The 24,283-nt window shown below is 38.4% G+C and overlaps 2 protein-coding genes across 14 annotated transcripts; one reads left to right on the forward strand and one right to left on the reverse strand.

The window, feature by feature from the left end:
- Window positions 1-20,690, forward strand: GPATCH11 (G-patch domain containing 11). Of its 6 annotated transcripts, none has more exons than XM_061365864.1 (9): window positions 5-205; window positions 293-519; window positions 1,251-1,292; window positions 1,372-1,492; window positions 2,193-2,283; window positions 3,177-3,281; window positions 4,074-4,155; window positions 4,600-4,685; window positions 20,352-20,690. In XM_061365864.1, exons 1-8 carry the CDS (start codon window positions 162-164, stop codon window positions 4,653-4,655), a joined length of 768 nt encoding a protein of 255 aa, XP_061221848.1. In that variant the 5' UTR covers window positions 5-161; the 3' UTR covers window positions 4,656-4,685; window positions 20,352-20,690. The 6 variants fall into 6 exon arrangements, with proteins under 6 accessions (XP_061221850.1, XP_061221845.1, XP_061221849.1 ...); XM_061365863.1 differs by lacking the exon at window positions 20,352-20,690 and adding an exon at window positions 7,311-7,811; XM_061365866.1 differs by lacking the exons at window positions 4,074-4,155; window positions 20,352-20,690 and adding an exon at window positions 7,311-7,811 and having other exon boundaries at window positions 1-205.
- On the reverse strand, window positions 7,446-24,273 carry EIF2AK2 (eukaryotic translation initiation factor 2 alpha kinase 2). Of its 8 annotated transcripts, XM_061365852.1 has the most exons (16): window positions 24,221-24,273; window positions 23,726-23,852; window positions 21,921-22,035; window positions 20,686-20,852; window positions 19,746-19,872; window positions 18,065-18,147; window positions 17,050-17,155; window positions 16,545-16,579; window positions 16,255-16,383; window positions 14,328-14,447; window positions 12,913-13,017; window positions 11,123-11,315; window positions 10,007-10,132; window positions 9,525-9,620; window positions 7,742-7,804; window positions 7,446-7,661 (listed from the first exon to the last, which is right to left on the reverse strand). In XM_061365852.1, the coding sequence occupies exons 2-16, from the start codon at window positions 23,827-23,829 to the stop codon at window positions 7,542-7,544; spliced, it is 1,689 nt and encodes a 562-aa protein (XP_061221836.1). In that variant the 5' UTR covers window positions 23,830-23,852; window positions 24,221-24,273; the 3' UTR covers window positions 7,446-7,541. The 8 variants fall into 8 exon arrangements, with proteins under 8 accessions (XP_061221836.1, XP_061221838.1, XP_061221837.1 ...); XM_061365854.1 differs by lacking the exon at window positions 24,221-24,273 and having other exon boundaries at window positions 17,050-17,137; XM_061365853.1 differs by lacking the exon at window positions 24,221-24,273 and having other exon boundaries at window positions 17,050-17,140.
- Between the last annotated feature and the right edge of the window lie 10 nt (window positions 24,274-24,283).

Raw genomic sequence — 24,283 nt, forward strand, 5'->3', positions numbered from 1 at the left:
CCTCGGCGGCGCACGAAGCGCAGCAGGCCTGAGCGGCAAGTGCTTCCCCGTTCGAAAGGGGGTTCTGCCTCTCAGGTGAAGTGCAGAGAAATGAAATAGGTGATAAAACGTGTTGACGGCGTTTATAGGAAAGGGGTTGGAACAGAGCATGCCTGCTAAACATGGAGGAAGAAGAGGAAGACTACATGTCTGATTTATTTATTAAGTAGGTGGCTCTTTTTTTTTTTTTCTCCTCTTAAGTGATTGTAACCATGTTTTTAAGAGTGCTAATATTTGCTGGAGTTACTCTTAGACAGGATGTAAGGCCGGGTTTGCCTATGGTGAGACGGGTGAAGGAAGCTATTCAGAAAGAAGAAAAGCAAAAAGAAGCCAACGAGAAGAACAGACAGAAGAGCATAAAAGAAGAAGAAAAAGAGAGACGTGACTTGGTACTGAAAAGTGCATTGGGCAGTGAGAACAAAGGCTTTGCTTTGCTCCAGAAGATGGGCTACAAGAGCGGCCAGGCACTTGGCAAAAGTGGTAAGCTGTCACTGGAAGTGTGTGTCTATATTCAGATGTACCTTCATGTTTTACAGACTGTAGCTGCCACTTTATATTTAGGGTGGATAAGTGCCTCTCCAGAAACCCTAATGTTGCTGAACTGTGAATGTGTTGTGGCAGAGCAAAAGATAAGAGTAAATCTCCTAAAAAATGGTGTAGGTTGAGAGATGCAAGGGAACTTGCATGCCCACAGGAATTGCTTTAAGAATATTTTCATGGTCTTGCAAAGCTAATAGTGTTCCACAAAAAGTCAGCCTTTCCCTCTGAATTTGTAGTTGGTTTCAGAAGAAATGGTACACACTGGCCTACACTTACGAAGCTTTAGTAGATGAAGTTGTCAAGTTGAGAGAGTCTCAAATGAAAAATGGTACAGAAGCCTGTAACAAAGCAGTCTTCACCACAGGTATGTTATACCTGTCAAGTCAAGGCCATTTTCTTTCAGTTGGGTAGTCTCCTGGAAAAGATTTATAGCAATCCAGCAGACAAGCCAAAAGAGAGAGGCATTTCCAGGTCAGCTGGGCGATTTGTAATGCACTGAGCATGCATTGATTTGGCTTTTTTCAACTTCCAAGCAAAAAAAAAACAACAAACCACCACAGGAAAATGTACATATTTAATGGTAAAAGCTGTTTGCCTGCTTGAATATACTGCATAAGGCATAGTTTGAGAAAGACTTGATTTCTTAAATTAACCTATTTTTTCCTTCACAGGAGAAGGCATTGTTGAACCTATCCCTCTGAACATAAAAACAGGTTTGTGATATTTCTTAATTTACTTAGTTAAGTATCATTGCTTCTCAACTGCTTACATTCATGTTTTGAATTAACATAGGCAGAAGTGGGATTGGTCATGAGGAATTAAAAAAGAGAAAAGCTGAAGAAAAACTGGAAAACTATAGACAAAAACTCCATATGAAAAAGCAAGCAAATGAACAAGCTGCAGATCAGTTCAGGTAAAATGATGTAACTGATGCTCCAAGCAGTGCCTGAACTGGAATTCTTTTTATGCTTCAAGTTAGGTTATTCTTATAATGTGTTGCTATTTTTTAATGTTTTGAATGAGAAGTAAGAGTTCAAGTATATAGTATGTTTCTTAGTTCTAAAGCAAAAGCAGGTGCACACTAAAAGCATGTGCTGCATCATTTATTTCTGTAGATGTTAATAACGCAAACAATATACATAGTAATTTAAGTCAACTTTTCAAATCGGAGAACCATGTAATTTTTGTTAATAGGAGGCCATAGCTAATCCTGAGCAGTGTTGCTACAGCAATTTTTAAAATTAGGATGAATTCTTTTAGGTTTTATTGTTTTTATTCTCCCGATTTCCTTATTATATGTGGAGAAGGAAAGCCTAGGGAAGGCTACATCTTCTGTGGATGTTTAATGGACCACTTCTTTTGTATCTTAGGAAAACCTGATGAAGAAACAGTGTTCAATGTAGTGTGGTCCAAAAAAACCCAAGACATTCCCAAGAAATACTTGTGTGCTCCCACAAAAACTGTCAGAGGGACTTCTTAACTTCAGTGTTGTCCTGGTCTGAGAGAATTAGGAGGGATAGAATCTTAGATTTTCTATTTTAGAAAAGCTATCAACTGTAATGTGTCTCAGTTTCTCTACCTGCTTATTTTATCCATCTACTTTTTCTTAACAGAATAAGATTTAAAACCAAACAAGAAGAACGTAAGATGGAAGGGGACCTCCGAAAAAGCCAGAGGGCCTGCCAGCAATTAGACATGCAAAAAGTGAGACTCGGGGGTTTTTAGGTTGGAAAGAAGGCTTATAGGTTAGACATACAGGCTGCAAACAAAATAGTCAGTTCTTGGGTGTTCTCTAAAACTGGGGGGTTACTAGCCCAAAGTCTTCATGTTTGGCAACACTTCAGTCCTTTTAAAATATTTCAAAATACGTGTTTGCACCATTAAGATATCTGAAGGTGTACACCAACCTCGTGGTGAGTTATGTGAGGACCTATGTTAATTTGCATTGTCAGAGCTCACCTGTTTTCGCTCCCACATCCTTGTGGTTACTTCTGAGCTGTTAACTTATCTTCCAGTAGCCCGTGTCAAGCCTCCCTAAATGACAGTGCTGTTTGCTTCAAGTGAGGGAACATCATCATCACAGAGTAGTTGACGCGGAAAGGGAGAGACTCTAGAGATCACCTTGTCCAGCCTTCCTGCTCAAGCAGGGTCACCTAAAGCATGTTGTCCAGGGCAATGTCCAGACAGCTCTTGAGTATACCCAAGGATGGGGATCATCATTGAGGTAATCACTAGATTCACCAAAGAAGGGTCTAAACAAAAAATCCAGACCAAAGTACCTTTCACCTGTAAGGAGTCACACATAAACTACTAAAAATTTCTGACCATTGAAAACTTCAAGTACTTTTCTTTTTTTGTCAGTTAACCTGTTAATACCACCCCATCATTTTATTTATTTTTTTTTAAGATAAAAGTAAATAATCCTTCTTGCGGACTGTTCTGCTTAGTTTCCCCACTAGAGTTTTAGTGATTCTTGGTTATATTATACAGGAAAGTTAAAATCTAATATCTCACCTAGAAAAACTGGTTTTATCCAGCATCTAACAAGAAAACCTGCAAAGGCAGATAATTTTCATTTAAGTCTTTCGTTATTTAAGGATATCGATGTTCCTAAGGAGACTTGGTACTGGCTAGAACCCGAAGAGGAAGACAAAAACGATGAAGAAGACAAGGAAGATGAGTGCACAAGCTCAGACTTAAGTGTAAGCTCTGCAACTGAATTAATGGCTTGATTCAGACTTCAGTTAAATATTCCTTTAAAAAGTGTGTATGTATACATATAAGTAGGAAGGACATACGTATACAGGTCACCTTCGAAGCTGTAGTGAATGGCCTCTTTGCAATCTTAGACCAGTATTTTTTATAGCAGTTAAAGGATATAATACAAAATGCTAAGCCACCGATTTATTGCTCATTGGTTTTGAAGCTGGTCTTTGGAAAAAATAGCCTAGAATTTAAATTCTAAACATTTTTTGTCTTTGCCAAGATATGCAGGACCATGTATATGATAAAGTTATTTTCTTTTGAGTTTTCATTTTGGATGCCTCATGTCTTAGGCTGAATTTTAGAATCGCTAAGGAATTTCTGAAAATGCTTCAGATGATCTCAAGAGGGACACTGGAAATTCACATCTTTTGAGAACGAGATTACACAGCTGCTGTTAGCTGTATGTGTTTTATTTGCAGAGATTAGGTGTGAAAAATTACACCAAAAACATTGTATACTTGAAATAAGGTAGCTAGGTAATATTTTTAGCTCTTGGGTGCAGGTTTCATAGCTAGAAAGAAGGATGAGAAAACAACAGCCATTAACTTTTCAGAGACTGTGAATTCCTGTGCAGTCTACTACAAATATGGGGAACTTCATGCCTTACTGAGCTACAGTATTGTGTAGCTTTTCCACAGAAAAGGGTTAAACAGTCTATTTTAGTAAAGGTAGTAGCTCAAACTGTTTGTGTCAGACCCAGATCATTGCATACCTATACATATCCCTAGGTATCAGAAAAGCTGCACATCCTGACTGCGTATTTGAGAGAACACCACTTTTACTGCATCTGGTGTGGCACAACCTATGAAGGTGAGAGTAAACCTGTTGTGTGTTTTACTTTGCTTATGCAGCTGGATTCAAATAGTAAAGTCTATCCTTCATGTTTCTCTTACTGGATGCTTTAAGCTTTACCATAGCTAGTTTTCCTGCTGTTTTTTGCACAAAGCTTTGTACATTTTGATTATAAACCAATTTTTAGGTGTTCATATGCATAAAAAAAAACTCTGAACAACCAACCACACAGATGGTTATTTGATTTGGTATTCATATTAAATTGAGGAAAAAAAAATAGATTAAAACCAGTACCATGCAAAGCTGTGAAAGGTTGCAGGTGTTTCTGAAAGAGTTAGACCACTATCCCAATTCACTGCACCAAAGAGGATAAAATTTGTGTTCACTTGTTTACCAACTTTCCCCCACACCCTGTCCCACTCTGAGCTGGAATTACTCACTTTTTCTCTGCTTATCCTGTAGACTCTGAAGATTTATCTTCAAACTGCCCTGGAGACAGTGCTGCAGATCATGACTAACCCCTTTCTAAAGGAAGAACCCCTACATAAGTATGTATAGTTCATAATATCTTTTAGAAGGTATGAAGCTGTGCCATACTAAATAATTGACATCAAAGTACGCAGAAGGATAGTTGGCAGTTAAACTCACATTTCTGAAGCATCTTACAGATTCTCTATTTGATGCATAAAGTAATAGGAATTAAAACTTTGTATTTCTAGTTGAACTACGGTATTAGAGGCAGGGTAAGTAAGCCTTCCATAGTCTTTGTTTATGCCCCACCCAACTGAACAAGACCAGCTGATAATAAAATTCAGGTTTGAGTAAGGAATAAATACTGGCTAGTAACTCCATTGTATAGTGTGTTAAACAGGATTTATTTTTTTATCTTTACAAAGATAACTAAACATCACTTTCTTTTCTTTACAATCTTAGACCTGGTGGAGAAAAAAGGTTATGAAACATAGACGTTATTTGAACCAACATTCTATGGCACATAAAGGTGCATATTTTGTGCAACTAAACAGAATCATAGAATATTTAGGGTTGGAAAGGACCTTAAGGTTATCTAGTTCCAACCCCCCTGCCATGGGCAGGGACACCTCACACTAAACCATGTCACCCAAGGCTCTGTCCAACCTGGCCTTAAGCACCACCAGGGATGGAGCATTCACAACTTCCTTGGGCAGCCCATTCCAGTGCCTCACCACCCTCACAGTAAAGAACTTGTTCTTTATATCTAATCTAAACTTCCCCTGTTTAAGTTTGAACCTATCACCCCTTGTCCTACCACTACAATCCCTAAAATAGTGCTAGATCATGTTGTTGGAGGATTTTTGTATATAAAATATATAAAAATATATTTTAATAGACTTTTATTTTTAGGGAACAGCAATTGCTACTGTAAACAGTCACTAATAGAAATGTACTGCTGAAATACACAAGTACTAGAAAAAAGTATAAAAAAAAATAGTGGGACAGGGTCAGTATTACTTAACACTAAAAACATAATGGTGTTACGGATGCTCTGTCCAAGAACTATAAAGTTTGGCATATACCGGTTTTCATATTGTAAGAGTAGTTGTATAGAAGTATAGAATCATTAAGGTTTGACAAGATATTTAAGATTGAATACAACTGTATGTCAGTTAGATCCCAGTGCATGGAAAGGGAAGAGGCAGTGGAACTCCCAGATCTTGACCACAACAGAGAAATAGTACTTGGTAGAGAATAGTAAAATGCTGTGTGCTTCCCAGCCACGGATCAGGCTAGGGAAGCTAAAGCCCTGATAGAATCAAATCTGGCCAGGAACATCAACAGCAGCAAGGAAAGCTTCTATAGGTATGCTGGTGATAAAACAAAGACTAGGGGAAATGTGGGCCCTCTCTGGAAGAAAACAGGAGACCTGGCTACCTGAGACATGGAGAAGGCTGAGGTGGGCAATGAAGTTTTTTCCTCAGTCTTCACCAGCAAGTGCTCCATCCACACCACTCAAGTTGTAGAAGGCAAAGGGCAAAGGCAGGGATGAAGAATGTGCTGTATGCAGTCAGGCTTGAGGCCATCTAAAGAACCTGAAGATGCACAAGTCTGTGGGACCTGATGAGATGCATCCAGAGGCCCTGAGGGAACCAGCAGATGAAATTGCTAAGCCACTTGAGTTGGGGTTCAGTCTGGAGAAGGCTTTGTCAGGACCTTTATCAGGATCTTTGTCAGCCTTCCAGTACCCAAAGGAAGCTTACAGGAATTCTGGAGAGAGACTTTTTGCAAGGGCATGTAGTGACAGGACAAGGAATGGCTTTGACTGAGAGGGTAAATTCTGATCAGACATTAGGAAAAAATTCTTTACTATGAATGTGGCAAGAAATTGTAACAGGTTGCCCAGAGGAGCTGTGGCTGCCCCATCTCTGACAGCGTTCAAGGCCAGGTTGGACAGAGTTTGGAGCAACGTGTTCTAGTGGAAGATTTCCCTGCTTCTGTTGTAGGAGAGTTGGAACTAGATGATCGTTAAGGTCCCTTCCAACCCAAACCGTTCTGTGATGGGGTATTTGTGATTCATAATAAGGCAAAAAAAACAAAAACCACTTCAAGCTTTAGAAAAGGATGTAAATCAGATTCTTACTTAGCAATAAATACTTGCAGACCAGCAATAATTCCCATAAGAATATAAAAATTACTGTGCGTCCCTTTATATTATTCCCTTTAAGCAAGCACCCACTCAAAATCTAAGGTTTTTGGAAGTTTAAAGCAAATCTAAACTCTATTACTGTATTTTTAAGTTCTAGAGCACTGAAGGAAGTAGGTGTTCAACAGGAATGTAGAGCTGCTGTAAAGAACTGTTGTAAAAAAAAACCAAACCGTAAAGAACTGAAATTCAGTGAATAACCCAACACTAACTCCTCATATTTTCTCTACCAAAATTAGTCTTTGTATTAATGGGAGTATTCTAGTAATTATTAAAAACATCACTGAACAAATCAGAAAGGTTTGAGTTACATACCACAAGACAGCACTTCAATGGCAGTAGATAACCTCAACTGATAATGGATGCATTAAGAGCATGCATACAGTGATTTGTCACAGGCCAGTTAGCACCATCAGTCTTCTAGGAGACGAGGACTAGGTTACTTTATGTACTGTAGAATATAGTTCAGCTCATCCACAACCTGTGTTTCCAGGTAAAATCGCAAGTGATTGCTTGCAGAAGTATGCTGCTCTGGTCTGCAGCTGATGGATGCGAATGGTGATATGACCCTGATAAGCTTCTCAGTGGCAGGAAGGCAAAACACCAAGGAAAAGACATAACCCAAGTCTTGCCGTTGCTTCTGACATGTACTGGTATTTCATCAGTTTTAAGAGACATCAAACTCTGGATTTAAACACAGTCTAAAAGTTTTTCCAAAGGTCATTTACTGAGTATGAGTTCTAAATGGCTTGTCTTTATCAACAGACTTTAAAAGTTCAAGTATTTGAGATGCAGAGTATCTTCGTGAAGGGTCTCTTGAAAGCATCTTTTTGATTATGGGTGCCTGTATAAAGAAATAAATATCAGTAAATTATTTTTAATTAGTAAATAAACTAATTGAAATAATGTATTAAAATCCCATACCTCTGTTGGAAATCGGTTGGTGAAGCTCTCTGGAAGTTCACCATCTCTAACTTCACTCCATAGCTGAGATTCATAAAAAAGAACAGGTTTAGGATGTTTTCATTTATTATATTTTGCATCTCACTTTATGACTCATATAGGTTACTGAAGTAAATAGGAAAATGCAACTGATACAAAAAAGGCAGGGCTTCAGAAAGCCCTTTCTTTTCAAAAAGAAAGTAACTGAAAAGTTTGACAGGTTTTTTACATCTAATTCTACCTTGGTTTTATGTTTGTCCCTTTTTAACTTCAAAGTTTCACATGCTAAAACAATGTGTTTCTTCCAGCAGTCCTCTACTTCAGAACCATTATCCTTCTTAATTTAAAAGTAGTGGGTTTATAGCCTCTTACCACAATAAAAACAAAAACAAAACCAAAATGCACAAACCAGTTTTTCTTTACTTTGGATCTTTCCTTAGGTTTCCTACTTTGGATGTTGCCATTGGCCAAGTGGGTTTGTTTCCTCCCTTTTACTTTCAGTACCACTTAGTGCTTTAGTTCAAAGCAGCTAACACGGAAAGCATCGCTAATTACGTGCTGTCAACTTTTGGGGTTTCTATCCACATGATGTAGCTTTCTAGGTAAACAGAGCAGTCCACATCATCCATTTGCTGTTAACTGGTGTAATTTTTGCCTAAAGAAGATGACAGTCCTGTTGTAGCGCACAGCTATGCATCCTGAATCATTAGCCAGTCTTACGGATGCTACAGCCTGGCTTAGCAAGCCTATAAGGGTTTTTTTACCAGTATCCGGTAAAACAAGAGCTCCCATGAACTTAGAGCTTTACCCCTACTCTTCAGCTTTAGGCCTGTGAGCCTGCCTGCTGGTGAGCATCATCTGAACCAGTTACTTAGCCATAATCATTAGCTTTGCTTTTGCATGATGTTCTTTGATCAGGGCTTGCCAGTAACATTCAACAGAGTTTATCCCTCCATTAAGGGAAATTGTTCCTTAAACTGATGGAGCAGTTGAAGACCATCCTAGGACTTCCCATCCACATGACTTCCCCATTTACCTGTAGACACAAGATTTTTATGCTTCAAAGAAACAACACTAAATAATTGGTCTTGCCCTTTCACCTATAACACTATGGAACTGTGAATACATTAGCACGGTCAGCTATTAGCAGGAGCAAGATGGCTTAGAAAATGCTACAGGGTAGCTGAAGAGACCCAAGTTGAACCTGTGAGTCAAGCAGACACATTGGTATGGTTTTCTCATGATGGCAGAAGGACCAAGCTAACTGTTCAAGAGCTTCTGGGTCCAACCATGTATGTATATCTTGCAATTACTTTGATAACATCCTCAGCAGCTACATCACTGTCCTACAAATATGAAGGTTTGAGCATACAAGCCATTACACTCTTAATGTGCAAAGTACCAAGAAAGCACAAGAGACACATAAAAGATCCCTTTTCAAAAAAAGCTTAAGTAACACTGGTTTTCTTTCTGAAGTAGCATCTTTGTGGGGTTTTTTTGCTAGACATTATTCTTTAGCATGCTCGGGCTTTAACGTATATGTCAATAAGACATAAGTGAAATAAAACCAGTAGTATTTCTTTACTTTGGTTATTACATTTCAACAGAGGTGTGAGGACTTGGTGTCTTACAGAAATAAAGCAAGGGGAAAATGTAAATAAAAACAGTGTTATAGATACACACATTGCTTCTAGCGTGCCGTTAGCATGTGATCCCAGCAGCAAGGCAAAACAATGACAGCAAGACTTTTTTAAAGATTACATACCTTCTCTTTCTCATGACCACTGAATGCCGAAAGAATCTCAAACCAAATTAACCCCAGTGCATAAATATCTACTTCCGTTCCGTATCTGTCCCCGAGCTACAAAGATCAGAACAAGAACAATGCAGTCAAATCCAACTGGACAGCACTCTTAAAACAATTTTTGAAGACAGCAAGACATTCCCACCCCAAGACTTCAGGACTGGCCCCACTTGAGCTCCTCATCAGTTGTTACCCCTTTCTCCTACAACTAGTTTGTCACATCAGTGCAAGAGCATTCCTTACAGCACACAGTGTCAGGACAGCAGCAGAAAATCACCACACTTGCAGACAGCTTTCTCCAGAATGCTGTTATGCTCATATACAGTTATACCATGGAACTTTAGGCAACCTTGTTTAATACCGAGATTAGGATCAGGAACATCCAATGCTGACTTTATAATGCAAATCTAGTTACAGAGACACTAATACAGCAGGATAATTACCTGTTCCGGTGCCATGTATGATTTTGTTCCTGTGTTCTCAGTCAGATTGTCACATGTCACAGAAGTCACAAGACCAAAGTCACCTATTTTTATTTTATCTTCATCTGATACGAATATATTCTGAGGCTATATGTAAAAAATGAAAAATCACTATATGACCAAGGTTTATTGTCAAGCATAATCAGCCACGGAAGTGCTCCCATAAAATGTGATAATTGTTCACAGAAATTAGCATTAAGAAATTGATGGGGTAGGAAGCAGAGGAAAAAATGCAATTTTTAAAAACAGAAACCCAATTTAAAATAGTACATGACACAGTAACTGCAATGGGTTGGGTTTTTTTCCACTAGCTCAATCATAACTGCCATGCTTTAATGTTCTTCAGGTACATTGTGCATGTAACATTTCATATCCAGAAATGCTTCTTAGTCTCCAGTCCTAGCCCTGGAATTTGATGCATGGGCAAAGCATTTAGGGTCACACTGAATTCCACTCAAATCCTAGTTTCTTCTAGGCACAGCAGCATTATCTGTACACAGACAATCGCAGTGTTAGAGCTTACTACAGGCATCTCACAGTACCACTTCTAACTTTCCATTGAACTTATTTCAATATAAAGATTGTGGACTTGTAGAGACTGAAGTCCTATCCAAAAAAGCAGCATTGAAATGTTTGCCGATGTAATGAAAGAGCAACTAGAATATGCTGGTATCAAACACGGCATGTATTAGGATAGATGAACTATCCCTTTACAATATGGCAAGAGCAAACTTCCTAGACTCAACTTTTTCACTTTCTTACTTCTAATTATTTTATCAGTAAAGTTAGTATTTATTTTTCTGGTAGGCAGTCTGGTGACCCAGTAACACATAATACACTGAAAATGCCTGTTAACTGATGGCTGCAGATTTCTTAACTGCATTCTGAGATCCTCCGGTTTACCTTCTGACTTGAGGATGAAGTCAAGCCAGTTTCTGAAAAAACAATTCCTAGCAATATCAGAAGAGGCACACTACTGGGGTACATAACACACTAAAAGACTAGAACTAGTTAACATTTTAGGAAATTCCAAAGAGTACTATTTTTATCTTTTTTATTATTACCTATCCTACTTACCTTGAGGTCTCGATGAATTAAGCCTTTAGAATGAATATATTTTACTCCTTCCAGTATTTGTAAAAATGTGGTTTGTGCCATTTCATGATACTTTCGGTTTCGTCGATTCTTTTCGATCCAGTTTTCCAGTGGCCCTTTTTCACATAATTCCATTTGAATGAAAAGACAGGGAATTTCTTTGTCTGACTTCTGCCTGCAAAAGGAAATTTTATACCATGTTGAAATTGGCAAGATACAATTCCTCTCAAGCCATCAATGATTCTCAGGTTCCACTTCTTTAAAAAGTTTGTTTAATTACAGGTTTTGGAGTACTCCAAACCACGGTCTGCAAGCCTTCTGCTTTTGAAAAAGATTCTAGACCAATTTGTACTGGATATAAATAAATAGAACTGCAAACCAAACAGTCCCTGGCTCAGTTGCTCCATACCCCTGGAATATCCCCAATGTTTTGCTTGCTTCGTTCACACCAAATGATTTCTGAATGTCCAAATTCTGGTTCATGTCATGTCTATACAGGAAGAGGTAGCACTGTCCTTGGCATACATTGTGCCCTCTAGCAACTGCTGCAAGTCCCTGGCAGGTATTCTCTATTCTGTTCAACAAACACAGAATTAGTTCCCTCTACTACCCAAAATGTTCACATTCTTTCAAACTCCATCCTTCTGAAAGCTGGAAATCTAGATGAAACATATTTGTCCATCTGACACCCTCACTTTTCAGTAGATATCCCTCACCATCAGCCCATAGGATAGGCTGGGGCTGGAGATGGGGAGGGGAAGGACAATATGAAGAGGGGGCACCACGTCTTCCTGCTTGCACTATGTGATTCAAGTGTCCTGAAATAAAGCTGCCTGAGGTACTGAAAGAAGAAACATTAAATGGCTTGGGACTCTGCGGTTCTGAGGTCAAGTCACTAAGCAGAATTCCAGGCTGGGACCTTAGCTTTGAAGACTTTTTTGTGTCTTTTACCCAATAACTGTTCAATATAAAATGCATTACTGATACTGAGACTCCAACATATTAATCGTTAGGTTTTGATGAGACATTTCCCCTCCATTTTATTCTTTATTTACTGACCACATAGGACAGATACCATGCCAACTATAATTTTGAATCCATTAGTATTTCATGGCTCTAGGTAGAGGCTAGGCAACCTACCCGAAAGGTACAAATTTACAGCTAGTGAAAAAAGCTTACCACAGAACCTTTGAGAAGTTAATAATCTAACTTACAAGTAAAACTCTCACCGCTGTCTTCCCAGAAGTCTTAGTGTTGGAAGACTACCTCTAAATGAAAGACATTTCATCTTGTATTTCTGTTCTCAACAGCCAAAACCGTTTCAGGCATTATGGTTAAAAGGCTAACTTAGAGAAATCATTAAATCTATGAGAGCTACTGGGTGGCCAGTACTTGCTCAAAAAAGGAAATTTCTGATCAAGAATTTGGCAGCCTGCTGCCAGGCAAATTTTAGTTTCTGTTCTTAATTCTAGCCCCAGATTTTGAGTTCTACATTCTTATACTCTTCTATAGATTCAGCAAATTTTGTATATTAAGAAAGAGGAGAAAGAGAAAATTACATATCTTACTCATCAAGGAAAAGAAGATATAAATATGCTTAATTATATACAACCTACTGCTGAAAAGGACTGTACCTTTTTCCTAGCAGGAACTATGGAATTATCTGTATGCAATTATATTTGTGTAAAACCAATCACCAGCCTTTCCTTTTACAACACAAGACTCACTATAGCAAACAAGTTTGTAAGTGCAAACTACTATTTTGTAGTTACCTTGAGGCTGGAGAAGTTACATGGTCGTACCCTGGCCAGCTATTGTAATACCGCACTATGTTTTTGTGTTCAAGTCTTGCAAGTTGTTTTACTTCACGCACATTCCTATTTGGAGTGAGGGAGGAATCATTTCCCAATAAAAATATTAAATGAAGTTAAAGTCATGATATAAAGTAGCAGTATACAAGTAGTTTTACATTCATTTAGAAAAAAACCACAAATGATAATATTCTTCATTCAAATTCAAAATTATTATTACAAATTCTGTGGGGTTTCTTTCATCTGCCCAGTTATTCAAAGTAAAAAAAGTGGCTTAACCATATTAGAAATGAAAGCCTCACTAAAAAAAAACCAAAAAGAAAAACAAATAAAAAACCAAAAAACCCCCAAACAAACAAAAACAAAAAACCTGAAAAAAAAAGCAGATTGCTGCAGTGCATAATTACACCATGTAGAATCATAGAATAGTTAGGGTTGGAAAGGACCTTAAGATCATCAAGTTCCAAACCAAACACAATGTAGCAAACACCCATGTTTTCTGGTCACTGCTGTGAAGTTTGTTTACATATACAGAAGTCAGTGGAAATACTCAGGAAGAATTCTTACTAAATTTGTCCTGTCCTTCTAACAGTGCCTACTGAAGTAAGTTCAAACCCATCAGCCCATCAGTCTTTCTTTGAAGAATCATGAAAATGTTTGTTAGTGTAGTTCTCAGGATTGCAATACCAATGAAAAGAACAAGTATCTGTGAAGATCACAAGAATTTGATGGGCAGTTGAACTATGTAAGGGTCAGGTATTTCCAACTTGAAACCTTTTGTATAGATTACGTAAAAGAAAATCAAGTTTTTCAGCCAGTGATAAAATACTCCACTAGAGACAGGCAACAGAAAACCACTTAAAAAAAAATGGGATCATCACTTGTAAGTAACAAGTAACACAGCATGAGAATAATGACTACATGGGTCATATATAAAGCATTTTCCAAGTAGAAACCACTAAATGTATTACTTACATTTTTCTCTATTTTCCCTAATTATAGTCAGTAAGCATTACTTTCCATGTAACCTCTCTAAAGTAACAGTGCTGCTTTCAATGTCCTATTAATCAGCAGGTTTTCTTCAAACATATTTTGCAGTATTAATAACCAGAGCACTAGTGTGTTCAGGGAAGGTAGAACTTAACAAATCTACTTCCTTACAGCTGCAACTGAAATTATTCCGGTGCATGCAAAAAACAACATGCTGTTTTCAGCTTCACTTAGAAATAAAGGATAGGTTTATCAGAAAGAACATGCGACTAATAATGAAAATTGCTTACACACATACAGACTTATAAAAGAGACAAAACAAAGTACTAAAATCTTGATTAAGGTTATCCTAAAATAAAAACTAGAAATAAATATACAGTACTTACTTTGCGAATTTAACTCGTTTGACTGCATAGGTCTTCTCATCAAGCTTTGCTGTTGCTTTGAAAACATTCCCAAAGCCACCTTCACCAATAGGTTCTATATTCTTAAAACTCTCAAGAAATCTTAAAAAAAAAATATATATATATATATATATACATATTTATATATAAAAACTTTAAAACTTTAAGCATACTTAATGTTAAGTTTCTAAGATCTAAAAATGATCCTGACTGGTCTACTACACTGGCTGCAACATCATTTCGAGAGATCACTCGGCATTATACAGGTCTAAATCACAGTCTTAAAGATTAAAAAAAAAACAAATAAAAAGGGAACCTGACCCCTGAAAGCATGTAGGGTAATCACTCTCACATCTTCACACAAATGACCTTTGGGTGTAACCATCAAAGGACATTGCATGTCAGTTGCTATACTAGAAACCGACATTTCCAGAGGAAAAAGAAAAAATAGTACCTCAAATACTGATTAGCTTTGAAAGTTATTTTTACAGCCGTACTTTTCTACATTCTGTGATGGAACACCTTATCCTTGGTGCCATCTTAAGGCATATCAAGGATAAGAGGGTTATGAGGGGCAGTCAACATGGCTTCACCAAGGGGAAGTCATGCTTGACCAATCTCATAGCCTTTTACGAGGAAATAACACGGTGGATGGATGATGGCAGAGCGGTGGATGTGGTCTACCTTGACTTCAGCAAAGCGTTTGACACGGTCTCCCACAGCATCCTCCCAGCTAAATTGAGGAAGTGTGGTCTGGATGATCGGGTAGTGAGGTGGACTGTGAACTGGCTGAAGGAGAGAAGCCAGAGAGTTGTAGTCTATGGGGCGGAGTCTAGTTGGAGGCCTGTATCTAGTGGAGTGCCTCAAGGGTCGGTACTGGGACCAGTATTATTTAATATATTCATCAATGATTTAGATGAGGGAATTGAGTGTACTATCAGCAAGTTTGCTGATGACACTAAGCTGGGAGGAGTGGCCGACACGCCAGAAGGCTGTGCTGCCATCCAGCGAGACCTGGACAGGCTGGAGAGTTGGGCGGGGAATAACTTGATGAAATATAACAAGGGAAAGTGTAGAGTCCTGCATCTGGGCAGGAACAACCCCAGGTTCCAGTATAGGTTGGGGAACGACCTGTTAGAGAGCAGTGTAGGGGAGAGGGACCTGGGGGTCCTGGTGGACGACAGGGTGACCATGAGCCGACACTGTGCCCTTGTGGCCAAGAAGGCCAATGGCATCCTGGGGTGTATTAGAAGGGGGGTGGTTAGTAGGTCGAGAGAGGTCCTCCTTCCCCTCTACTCAGCCCTGGTGAGACCTCATCTGGAATATTGTGTCCAGTTCTGGGCCCCTCAGTTTAAGAAGGACAGGGACCTGCTGGAGAGAGTCCAGCGCAGGGCAACTAAGATGATTAAGGGAGTGGAGCATCTCCCTTATGAGGAAAGACTGAGGGAGCTGGGTCTCTATAGTTTGGAGGAGATTGAGGGGTGACCTTATTAGTGCATATAAATATATAAAGGGGGAGTGTCATGAGGATGGAGCCAGGCTCTTCTCAGTGGCAAACAATGATAGGACAAAGGGCAATGGGTACAAACTGGAACACAAGAGGTTCCAGTTAAACTTGAGAAGAAACTTCTTCTCAGTGAGGGTGACAGAACACTGGAACAGGCTGCCCAGGGAGGTTGTGGAGTCTCCTCTGGAGACATTCAAAACCTGCCTGGACACATTTCTGTGTAACCTTATCCAGGTGTTCCTGCTCCGGCAGGGGGATTGGACTAGACCTTTTGAGGTCCCTTCCAATCTCTAACATACTGTGATACTGTGTGATACTGTGATTAAAAAACTCCTCAAATCTAGACCACTACATACTGTGATTGCGATACAAATCTTGAAAAAAAATAGAAGTCCTTCTTACCTTTTATTCACAGTGTATGGGCTTTCATTTCCCTCACTGGTATTTGTGTCCAAACCTGGCAAACTCTCATCTGACATCTTTTTTACCTCTTCCTTGTCTCTCACATTATTAAAATTAGCTGCCAATTTTCTGTAACAAAGATAAAAGCAAAACTTATAATGGCCATTTTCCTAATATCTGGCAAAAGAAATCTACCTCCCAATATTGCCACTTCTTTACTAGATACAGAAACACTACAGTGGTTTGCAATACAGCTTATGGGAGATAACAACCTAGAAACAGACACGTACCTTCGGAGTTTCAGAGCAGAACTTGGTGTGTCTCTCTAAATGAAAAAGAGAAAAAAAACAACACTCTAACTGAAATATCCTGGCTATTTTAACTATATTTAGTTTAAAATATGTCTGAGAATGTATCTAGGAATTGTCTATAAATGTGTTCATAACTTATATATGCAATGTAATATGAATGAAGCCACATCTTAGCTTCTAATTTTCACATATGCTATGTATGACATTATCATACTCTTCCCACAGAAGAATACAGACTTAGTTTGGCTCCTTTTCTTGGGAGCACTGCCCATTTGGTCAGCAGCACATAGATTGGGTCTAAAGTACAGAAGTAAGTGTCTAACGGTTAACAGCACAGATGTCCTAAATATACTTAGGGAAAAATCGCAGATGTTTTCTAGTGATTAGTAGATAAAGGAACAAACTGATGCTACACTCTTTCAAGAAGCTTGCTCTATTCAGGGTCTAAAATGTAGTTATGAGGAAGACCATTTTCATACTACACCTGAGAAGGCGAAGGCTTTTCACATACTGCCATGTTTTCCATTATTTCTGCCAAATTTGCAGCTGAGTCTTTAAAGCAAATACTGTTGCTACTGAAAAAGAAGAAACTAGGTTTACGTGAAAGTAAAACAAATAAAATGATTACCACAACAAAGAAAAAGGCATAACCCCCCCCCCCCCATAGATTCTAAAGCCAAAACCTGGAAAATCATTAACAATTGTGATGCATTTAAAGTACAAAACTTTATGCTGGAAAGCTAATAAAACAACAACATTTTGTAATATAATCCTCTATTTCTATGATCTATCTATATGATACATATTTTATGATCGCCTTTAAATAAATAGGTTAAACACAGGTTTTTATGTCAAGACAGCACAGCCACCTCTAGCGTTATACATACTGGCTTGCTTTAGAATCCCACAAAAACATAAAAGAAGTGGTTGTGGCACTGCAGTTAAATGCTGAACTCAAAAGGCTTAGACCTAGGGTTTCCAAATCACAAATGAAACTGTCTGCAGGTTCATTGTCTTTCACTAAGCAAATTTTCCCCTTGTATATGGGGAATGGAAGAAAACAAACGAAAACCCCATATCTCACAAAGAAAACTCACACAAAAACAGAGAAGAAAGCAGAATGTGAGGCACAGGAAAAGTATTTGAGTTGTATTATACTGAGTTGACAAGAGTACCATAACAGGAAAATGTGTTAAAATTGGCATGCAATAATGCCATTATAACAATGAGGTAAGGTTATTCTGTTTACACCATAAAATTGCTTCTGAAAAAACTCACAGCAAAAAGTAAATATTATCTGACAGCTCTACAATTACAAGCTAACCCATAAGCACTCAAATAAAATTGCACAACAGATTTTTCTCTGGCATGTAAGAAGTCAAACAGCTTTATTCTGCATTAAAAAAAACTAACACAGATTTTATTAATAACAAGAACACGTGACCTTCTAAGATTAGTAAATACATTTTGTTAGCACATCATCAGTGAACCCAACTTACTCCAAGTCAGACTGAGTTGACACTTGATGGAAATCACTATTGTCACTAAATGTAGAGTTGCTGTTAGATGTTCCATTTCCCATCTGAAAAACAGAAACAAAACAACAGAAAAAAAAAGTTTAACAAAAGCATGTAAAAAATCCCATTCAAAGAGGGGAGAAGGAAGATTACAAGATCCTAAGTGGAAGCTGTTAGCTGCGCTGAAGATTCAAAGCCCTGCAGAAGTAAGGCATCTGCCTAACTTCCACCCAGAGGAGTAGAACACTGGGCCCTGTCACAGACAGCAATTTTCCCACTCATATTTAGACTATATAGACATATTTATATATTTAGACTACATAGATATAGGCATGAGTCTTGGACCTGTTAAGAATCAGGATAAAAGTAACAGCTATAAATAGCAAATGTTTTTACTGCACATGCAATTGCCTGCATGGAAAACAAGAATTATGAAGGCTTTAGTATGTGTAATAGGCAGAACAGAAAATTTCAGTTGGTACAAAAAGACATTTAACATCTTTGGTGCGAAAACCCTGCAAAACCTAGATTACTAAATCAGGGTTCACTAAAATAACCTAATTCTAACTACTTAGTAGAGGTTCTTCCTCTTCCCCCCCTCCATGTCTTAAGAGCATAAATGTAACATTAAAAGCAACACCTACCATTGTTACAGGCCATAAGCAGACAAAAAAGTTTATGTGTCAATGATACCAAACATTCTTTTATTTTTTCTTTTCCTTTAATTTGGGAGTACTGGGCTTTTACTACTTTTTCCTGGTTACATTTTGTTTGTTACACACACATCGATGGGAATTAATAAAAATTCAAACCAAACCAAAACAACCAATACCCCAATTTTAGAGTAACAGCTACAGAGGTTCTTTTTAAGTAGGAAATTTCAGACTTCAACGAAAATCCAAAGACCCATGAGCTCACAACATAGGAAAATATTAAGAAAGCATCCTAGAGGTTTAATAGGCAATTAATTCCATGGTTAACTCAAAAGAGTTCTTTCCTCCACCATACTGCTTTCCTTCCCTTTAAATTGCATTTAAGTTAGTTCCTATATACTGTTGTCTGCCTTTCAGAAGTGAGTTTAGATCACTATTAGGATTCTGATGATTTTTTGCACATATGAAAATACGGCCACCAACATGAAGACAAGGGCTCTGCTCTCCGAAGGAAGGTGTTAGTAATTGTTTTACTAGACTCTGCTTTGGAATACTACAGAAGGCAAGCCCTGTTGATTCCCACTTCCCCTTTTGCCTTTCTGGCATTGCACGGTACACTTTTGATCCAACAGAAGGCAGCAAGAGATTTATTTTCTTAGCCAGTCAGCTCAACAGCAGCTCACACGGGAAACACCCAGTACATTAGAGCAGTCAGAATTCAGAATGTTTTCATACATGTGCATCCTTGACTGACAACATATCAGACCCTCTTCTGAAATGCAGAGATACCGACTGTGAGATTTCTTTTTTTAATCCATCAATTGACTATAGAAACACAACAAAAATTTTACCTACAGAATCCCGTAGCCCAGAAAACCCACCAAAATATGGATTGTTTTTTCCTTAAGTGGAATCCTTGGAATGTGATTTTAAATACAATGAGGAAATCTGTTCAAAGATTACAGATGCAAGAATTAAACTCCCATTTTAAGGTGAAATATAGCACATACTGTTATAGCGCCTTCCTCAACTAGCTTCTCAAATGCTTGTTTTGCAGCAGCTTGTTTTGCAGCGGCTAGAGAAGGTCCAGTGCCATTTCCATACACATAACCACTAATTATACATCGACAAGAAAACCTGGAAAACACAACAGGGATTAACATCTTATATCCCATACAAGTCTTAGTTTAATGATTTTAAAGACTACGGTCAATTGACATCATAGAATGGAAATCCAAAACATAAATCTTCAGGACAGTATTTCCAGTGCACATTTAATCTAATTAATAAAGGCAGATAACTATTTTGACATGCCTTCAAGTTAACTAATTGTCAGAGAGTGAATATTTAGCACTTTTTAAGATTGAACTCCTCAAACCATCATCATATGCACCCACAATCACAAAGTATTCGCAGTTTAGGTTTTAAAATGGTTGATTTTGCAGGGGAATAGAGGAGAAGTTTTCCAGCAGATACTGTCAAGAGTTAAAATACATTGATATTCTTTATCATCCCTCAGCTGTCATTAACTGGAATGTTTCTGTGACTCACTGACTGCTATACACATAGAAGGAGACACAAACACATAAAGACTCCTTGGCACTTGGTTCCTACAGGTCTCCAAGATACATGCTGAGAAATAAACCAAGGTGCCGGAGCTACAACCAAGAGAACTAATAATTTGTCTACACTGACTACCATTTTATCATCATGCCATCTCTTTCACTAGCTAAACAGACTCAGTCCTCTTAGCCTCTCATACCACTTCCTCCAACTATTTGACCACCCTAATGGTGTTCCACTGGATTCTCTCCAGACTACGTCCGAATTATTATTGTATTTCTATAGATTCATCTAATGCTACTCAGGATAACTAATGGTAGTGGGTCATAGTGTTATACAATACAAAGAAATATTAAAAGCAAGTACAGAGACAAAAGTACATCTTACACAGGAGCATGGGCATCTCCAGTACGTGTGTTAGGATAATTGACTCTTTGCAAGGTCCTTTGTGAATACGTATTTAGTTGGCTGACATAGTCACCAGACTGTACAGGTAATAAGGTCATCTGGGTTGTTGATAATTCTGCAGCTTGGGTATTTGAAGGACTCTCTGGCTATAAAATAAACAAAATAGGTAACTTAAAAACTTAAACTTAATAGATAGCTTAAGATAAACAATGCACAAGATCTAACATAGCTGCAAAGTTTGTCAGCATTTTGAAATATTTTCAAGGAATCCCAAGTCTGCATTAACCGAGTCCCTTGTGGCAAAGGGGAGCTACCCCAACCCAGAATTACTACCGTGGGTTTACAAGCAAATGCAAATCCAGTTTTTCTACTATTGTACCAAAGAAAAAAAAAAAAAATAAAAAAGCAGCCAATGCTGCCTTCTGAATTGTTTTCATATTTTTAAACCCTGACAAAAAAAAAGGATGGCAGCACGATGCTGCTGCTGCTGCGATTAGCAAGGGCTGCAAATGCCTCTGTGCATGTACAAGAGGGGAAAGCATACCTTTTCAGCTGTCTCATGATTAGGCAGCATTAATAACACATCAGCAAATATGCAGCAGTTGTGTTAAAGTAATGATGGAGACACAATAGAAAGCATATGGAAACAGATAAGGAGAGATTTCAGTCAGAAGGTGCTAACAAGCATTCAGAGTCAAAAGGAAACGTAAAGAATGGCTACCAACAATACATGTGCTGGAAAACAGAGGAGCAAAATTCAAACCTAAACTAAATCAAGGAAGAACAAAGAGTGTAGAATAAAAGAATGAAGAATATAATGACAAAGATGCATCAGGTTAAGTGAAAGTAAGCAATATTATGAGTTTTATGAGAGAGGCAACAGGCATAATGAACAATGTCCTGCAAATGTTTTCAAGACATCGAATTACTGAACAGCTGTGAAGATGAAAAAGGAACACTGTCCATTCTGGATGTACCAAGGCAGCTTAAGAAAGGCAAATACATTTCCTTACCCTCCTATAAGAGCAGAGAAAGAAACATTCTTGATATTATGTACCAACACTGTAGCAGAACAGTAAGAAAAAGTTCCTTTTAAAGTAAAGCATTGAATAAGACAGAACAACTTCAATAATTAGAAACTCTCCAATGGCTAATTTCAGAGATTCATCTTCGATTTTTACTGGAAAAAAAAATAAATCCTACAGTTTACTCACCTGTTTCTCGATCATTTCCCAGGCCTTTTTTGCTGCAATTGCTTTTGCTTCCTTCTTATTTTTACCAGTGCCTGTACCATATTTTTTACCGTTTACCTTAACCGCAACTGTGAACCTGCAATGAAGGAAACTTTTCTAAAATATTGTAACATTTTGTCTCATATGTACATTATAACATTCTCAAATTCAACTCTCTTATTATCTACAAAGATAACTGTGAAAGTATTTCACAGACCTTATAGCAGCTTTCCAGTATCTGAAGGGGGCCTATAAGGATGCTGGGGAGGGACTCTTCATTAGGGACTGTAGTGATAGGACAAGGGGTAAGGGGTCAGAACTGAAACGGAGGAAGTTTAGATTGGATATAAGGAAGAAGTTCTTTACTGTTAGGGTGGTGAGGCACTGGAATGGGTTGCCCAAGTGAATTGTAAATGCTCCATCCCTGGCAGTGTTCAAGGCCAAGTTAGACAGAGCCTTGGGTGACATGGTCTAGTGTGAGGTGTCCCTGCCCATGGCAGGGGGGTTGGAACTTGATGATCTTAAGGTCCTTTCCAACCCTAACTATTCTATGATTCTACGATTTAAGTATTCGTGTCTTAGCCAACCAAGCACTAGGAAAGAGCACCACAAGGGCACTGGAGGACGTTTACAGCACTCATTGCTGTAGCCTGACACTGCAACTTGTACTACTTGGAACAGCCCAAGTTATCCAGCATGTTCCTGGATACCACCGTCCCACTTCACATCATTTACAGGTACAAGAGAGTGGATGGAACGGTACTTGCGAATGTAGCAGAGTACACTGAAAAAAAAAAAAAAAAAGGAAAAAGTGCAATAAATGGGAAAACCCAGTAAATTTTAAATGTGTGTGAATTCTCTTAGTCCCATGCCATCACTTTTGAAGCATGCAGATGTAGCTGTGTAGCCACAGCTGTGGCCATTACTATGATGAGGATTTTCCCCATGCAGCTCATGCAATTAAAAAAAAAAAGAAAAATTAAGATAACTAACATTTGACACCCAGATAATAATTTATTTTGAGACTATGGTCAGGTCTAAGAATAAGTCAGTGCAAACAGTGCTGACCGGCAAGAAGGAAGGCGTTGGAAGAAACAAGCATTAGCATAAGGCATGTCTACATGCAAACTAGCAAAAACGAAAATAAAGAAATCACACAAGGAAACATGATAGATCTTGAGTATCTGTGATCTCTGGCCAGGGAAAAAATAGCAAAACACTATATCTGTGTTAAAGAAATAAAACTCATTCCTTCACTTGTAATTGTCTCTTCAAGTAAAAGCAAAGCAGCTTAAGCAAAAGACTTTTCTTGTAACAGATGTTCAAAAACTGACTATACATAAAACATGCTGGTACCCAATCAATTGATATAGGCCCAACTTTATAGTTAGAAACTAGCAACATAACTCACAAATAATTTCTCAGCTTTGTAAAACTAAATAAACAAAGCATTTAAGTTAGCATAGATCATAAACTGAAATATTTGCTGCCAGCTATCCCACCACATGACAGATTTCATGGCAGATGCGTAACATACCTATAGTATAGTTACTTACAGTATAGATACAGGTGCATTGATGCTGCTTTCCAAAAAATGGAGAATCAGTTTTCTCCTCAAACTCTATCACAACACCCTCTTCACCCACCTACCACTCACTTTATGGCTCCAACCAGCTCTCCCACCACACACTCACTTCCAGTACGTAACTTCTACGACTTCATGTTTTATCTACTTCATTTATTGCAGGAAGAGTCCTGATGGTTACTGAGGTGCATAGTGAACTTACACAGGATCATGAGATGGGCCAGTCATGCTGACATCAGCATAAACCAGGGTAAATTTATGCTTTTGACAGTAATGGTTGATCTTCTCCATACACTCACGTTCCATCTTGATGCAATCTCCAATAGGTTCTGCAAAGCAACATTCAAAAGTATGTCTGTGCCTCCTGGCATAGCAGGGAGACCACCCTTAACCCTGCGAGACCACTGCTGTGATATCAAATAGAGAACTGGTACCAGTAACGTAAAAGTCATGGAAAATTAATTCCAATTTCTAATTCAAGTGATTGATCAGGAGCTGGGTTTGAAGACACATTGCTCGGAAAGACAGTTTTAGAAAGCAGAAAAAAGAACCTGGAGACTTCTCAGCATATTTTTCAGCAGGAAAATGTTGAATGGTTCACCAAATACTGTGAAAAAAATCCCAGTCAGTAAAGTGTCTCCAGACAGAATTAGGACCGATTCCTTCAGAGGGAGAACCAAGAGGCGCTCGAACATACCCTTTGGAGCTGCGATGAGTGCCAGGCCCAGTGACACGCACTACAGGTGAGCCGCACTCTCGG

The sequence above is a fragment of the Neopsephotus bourkii genome, unplaced genomic scaffold, assembly GCF_033783945.1.
Source record: "Neopsephotus bourkii isolate Nb327-2 ecotype Australia unplaced genomic scaffold, CSIRO-AGI_Nbou_v1 NB_1292, whole genome shotgun sequence".
Taxonomy (NCBI): Eukaryota; Metazoa; Chordata; class Aves; order Psittaciformes; family Psittacidae; genus Neopsephotus; species Neopsephotus bourkii.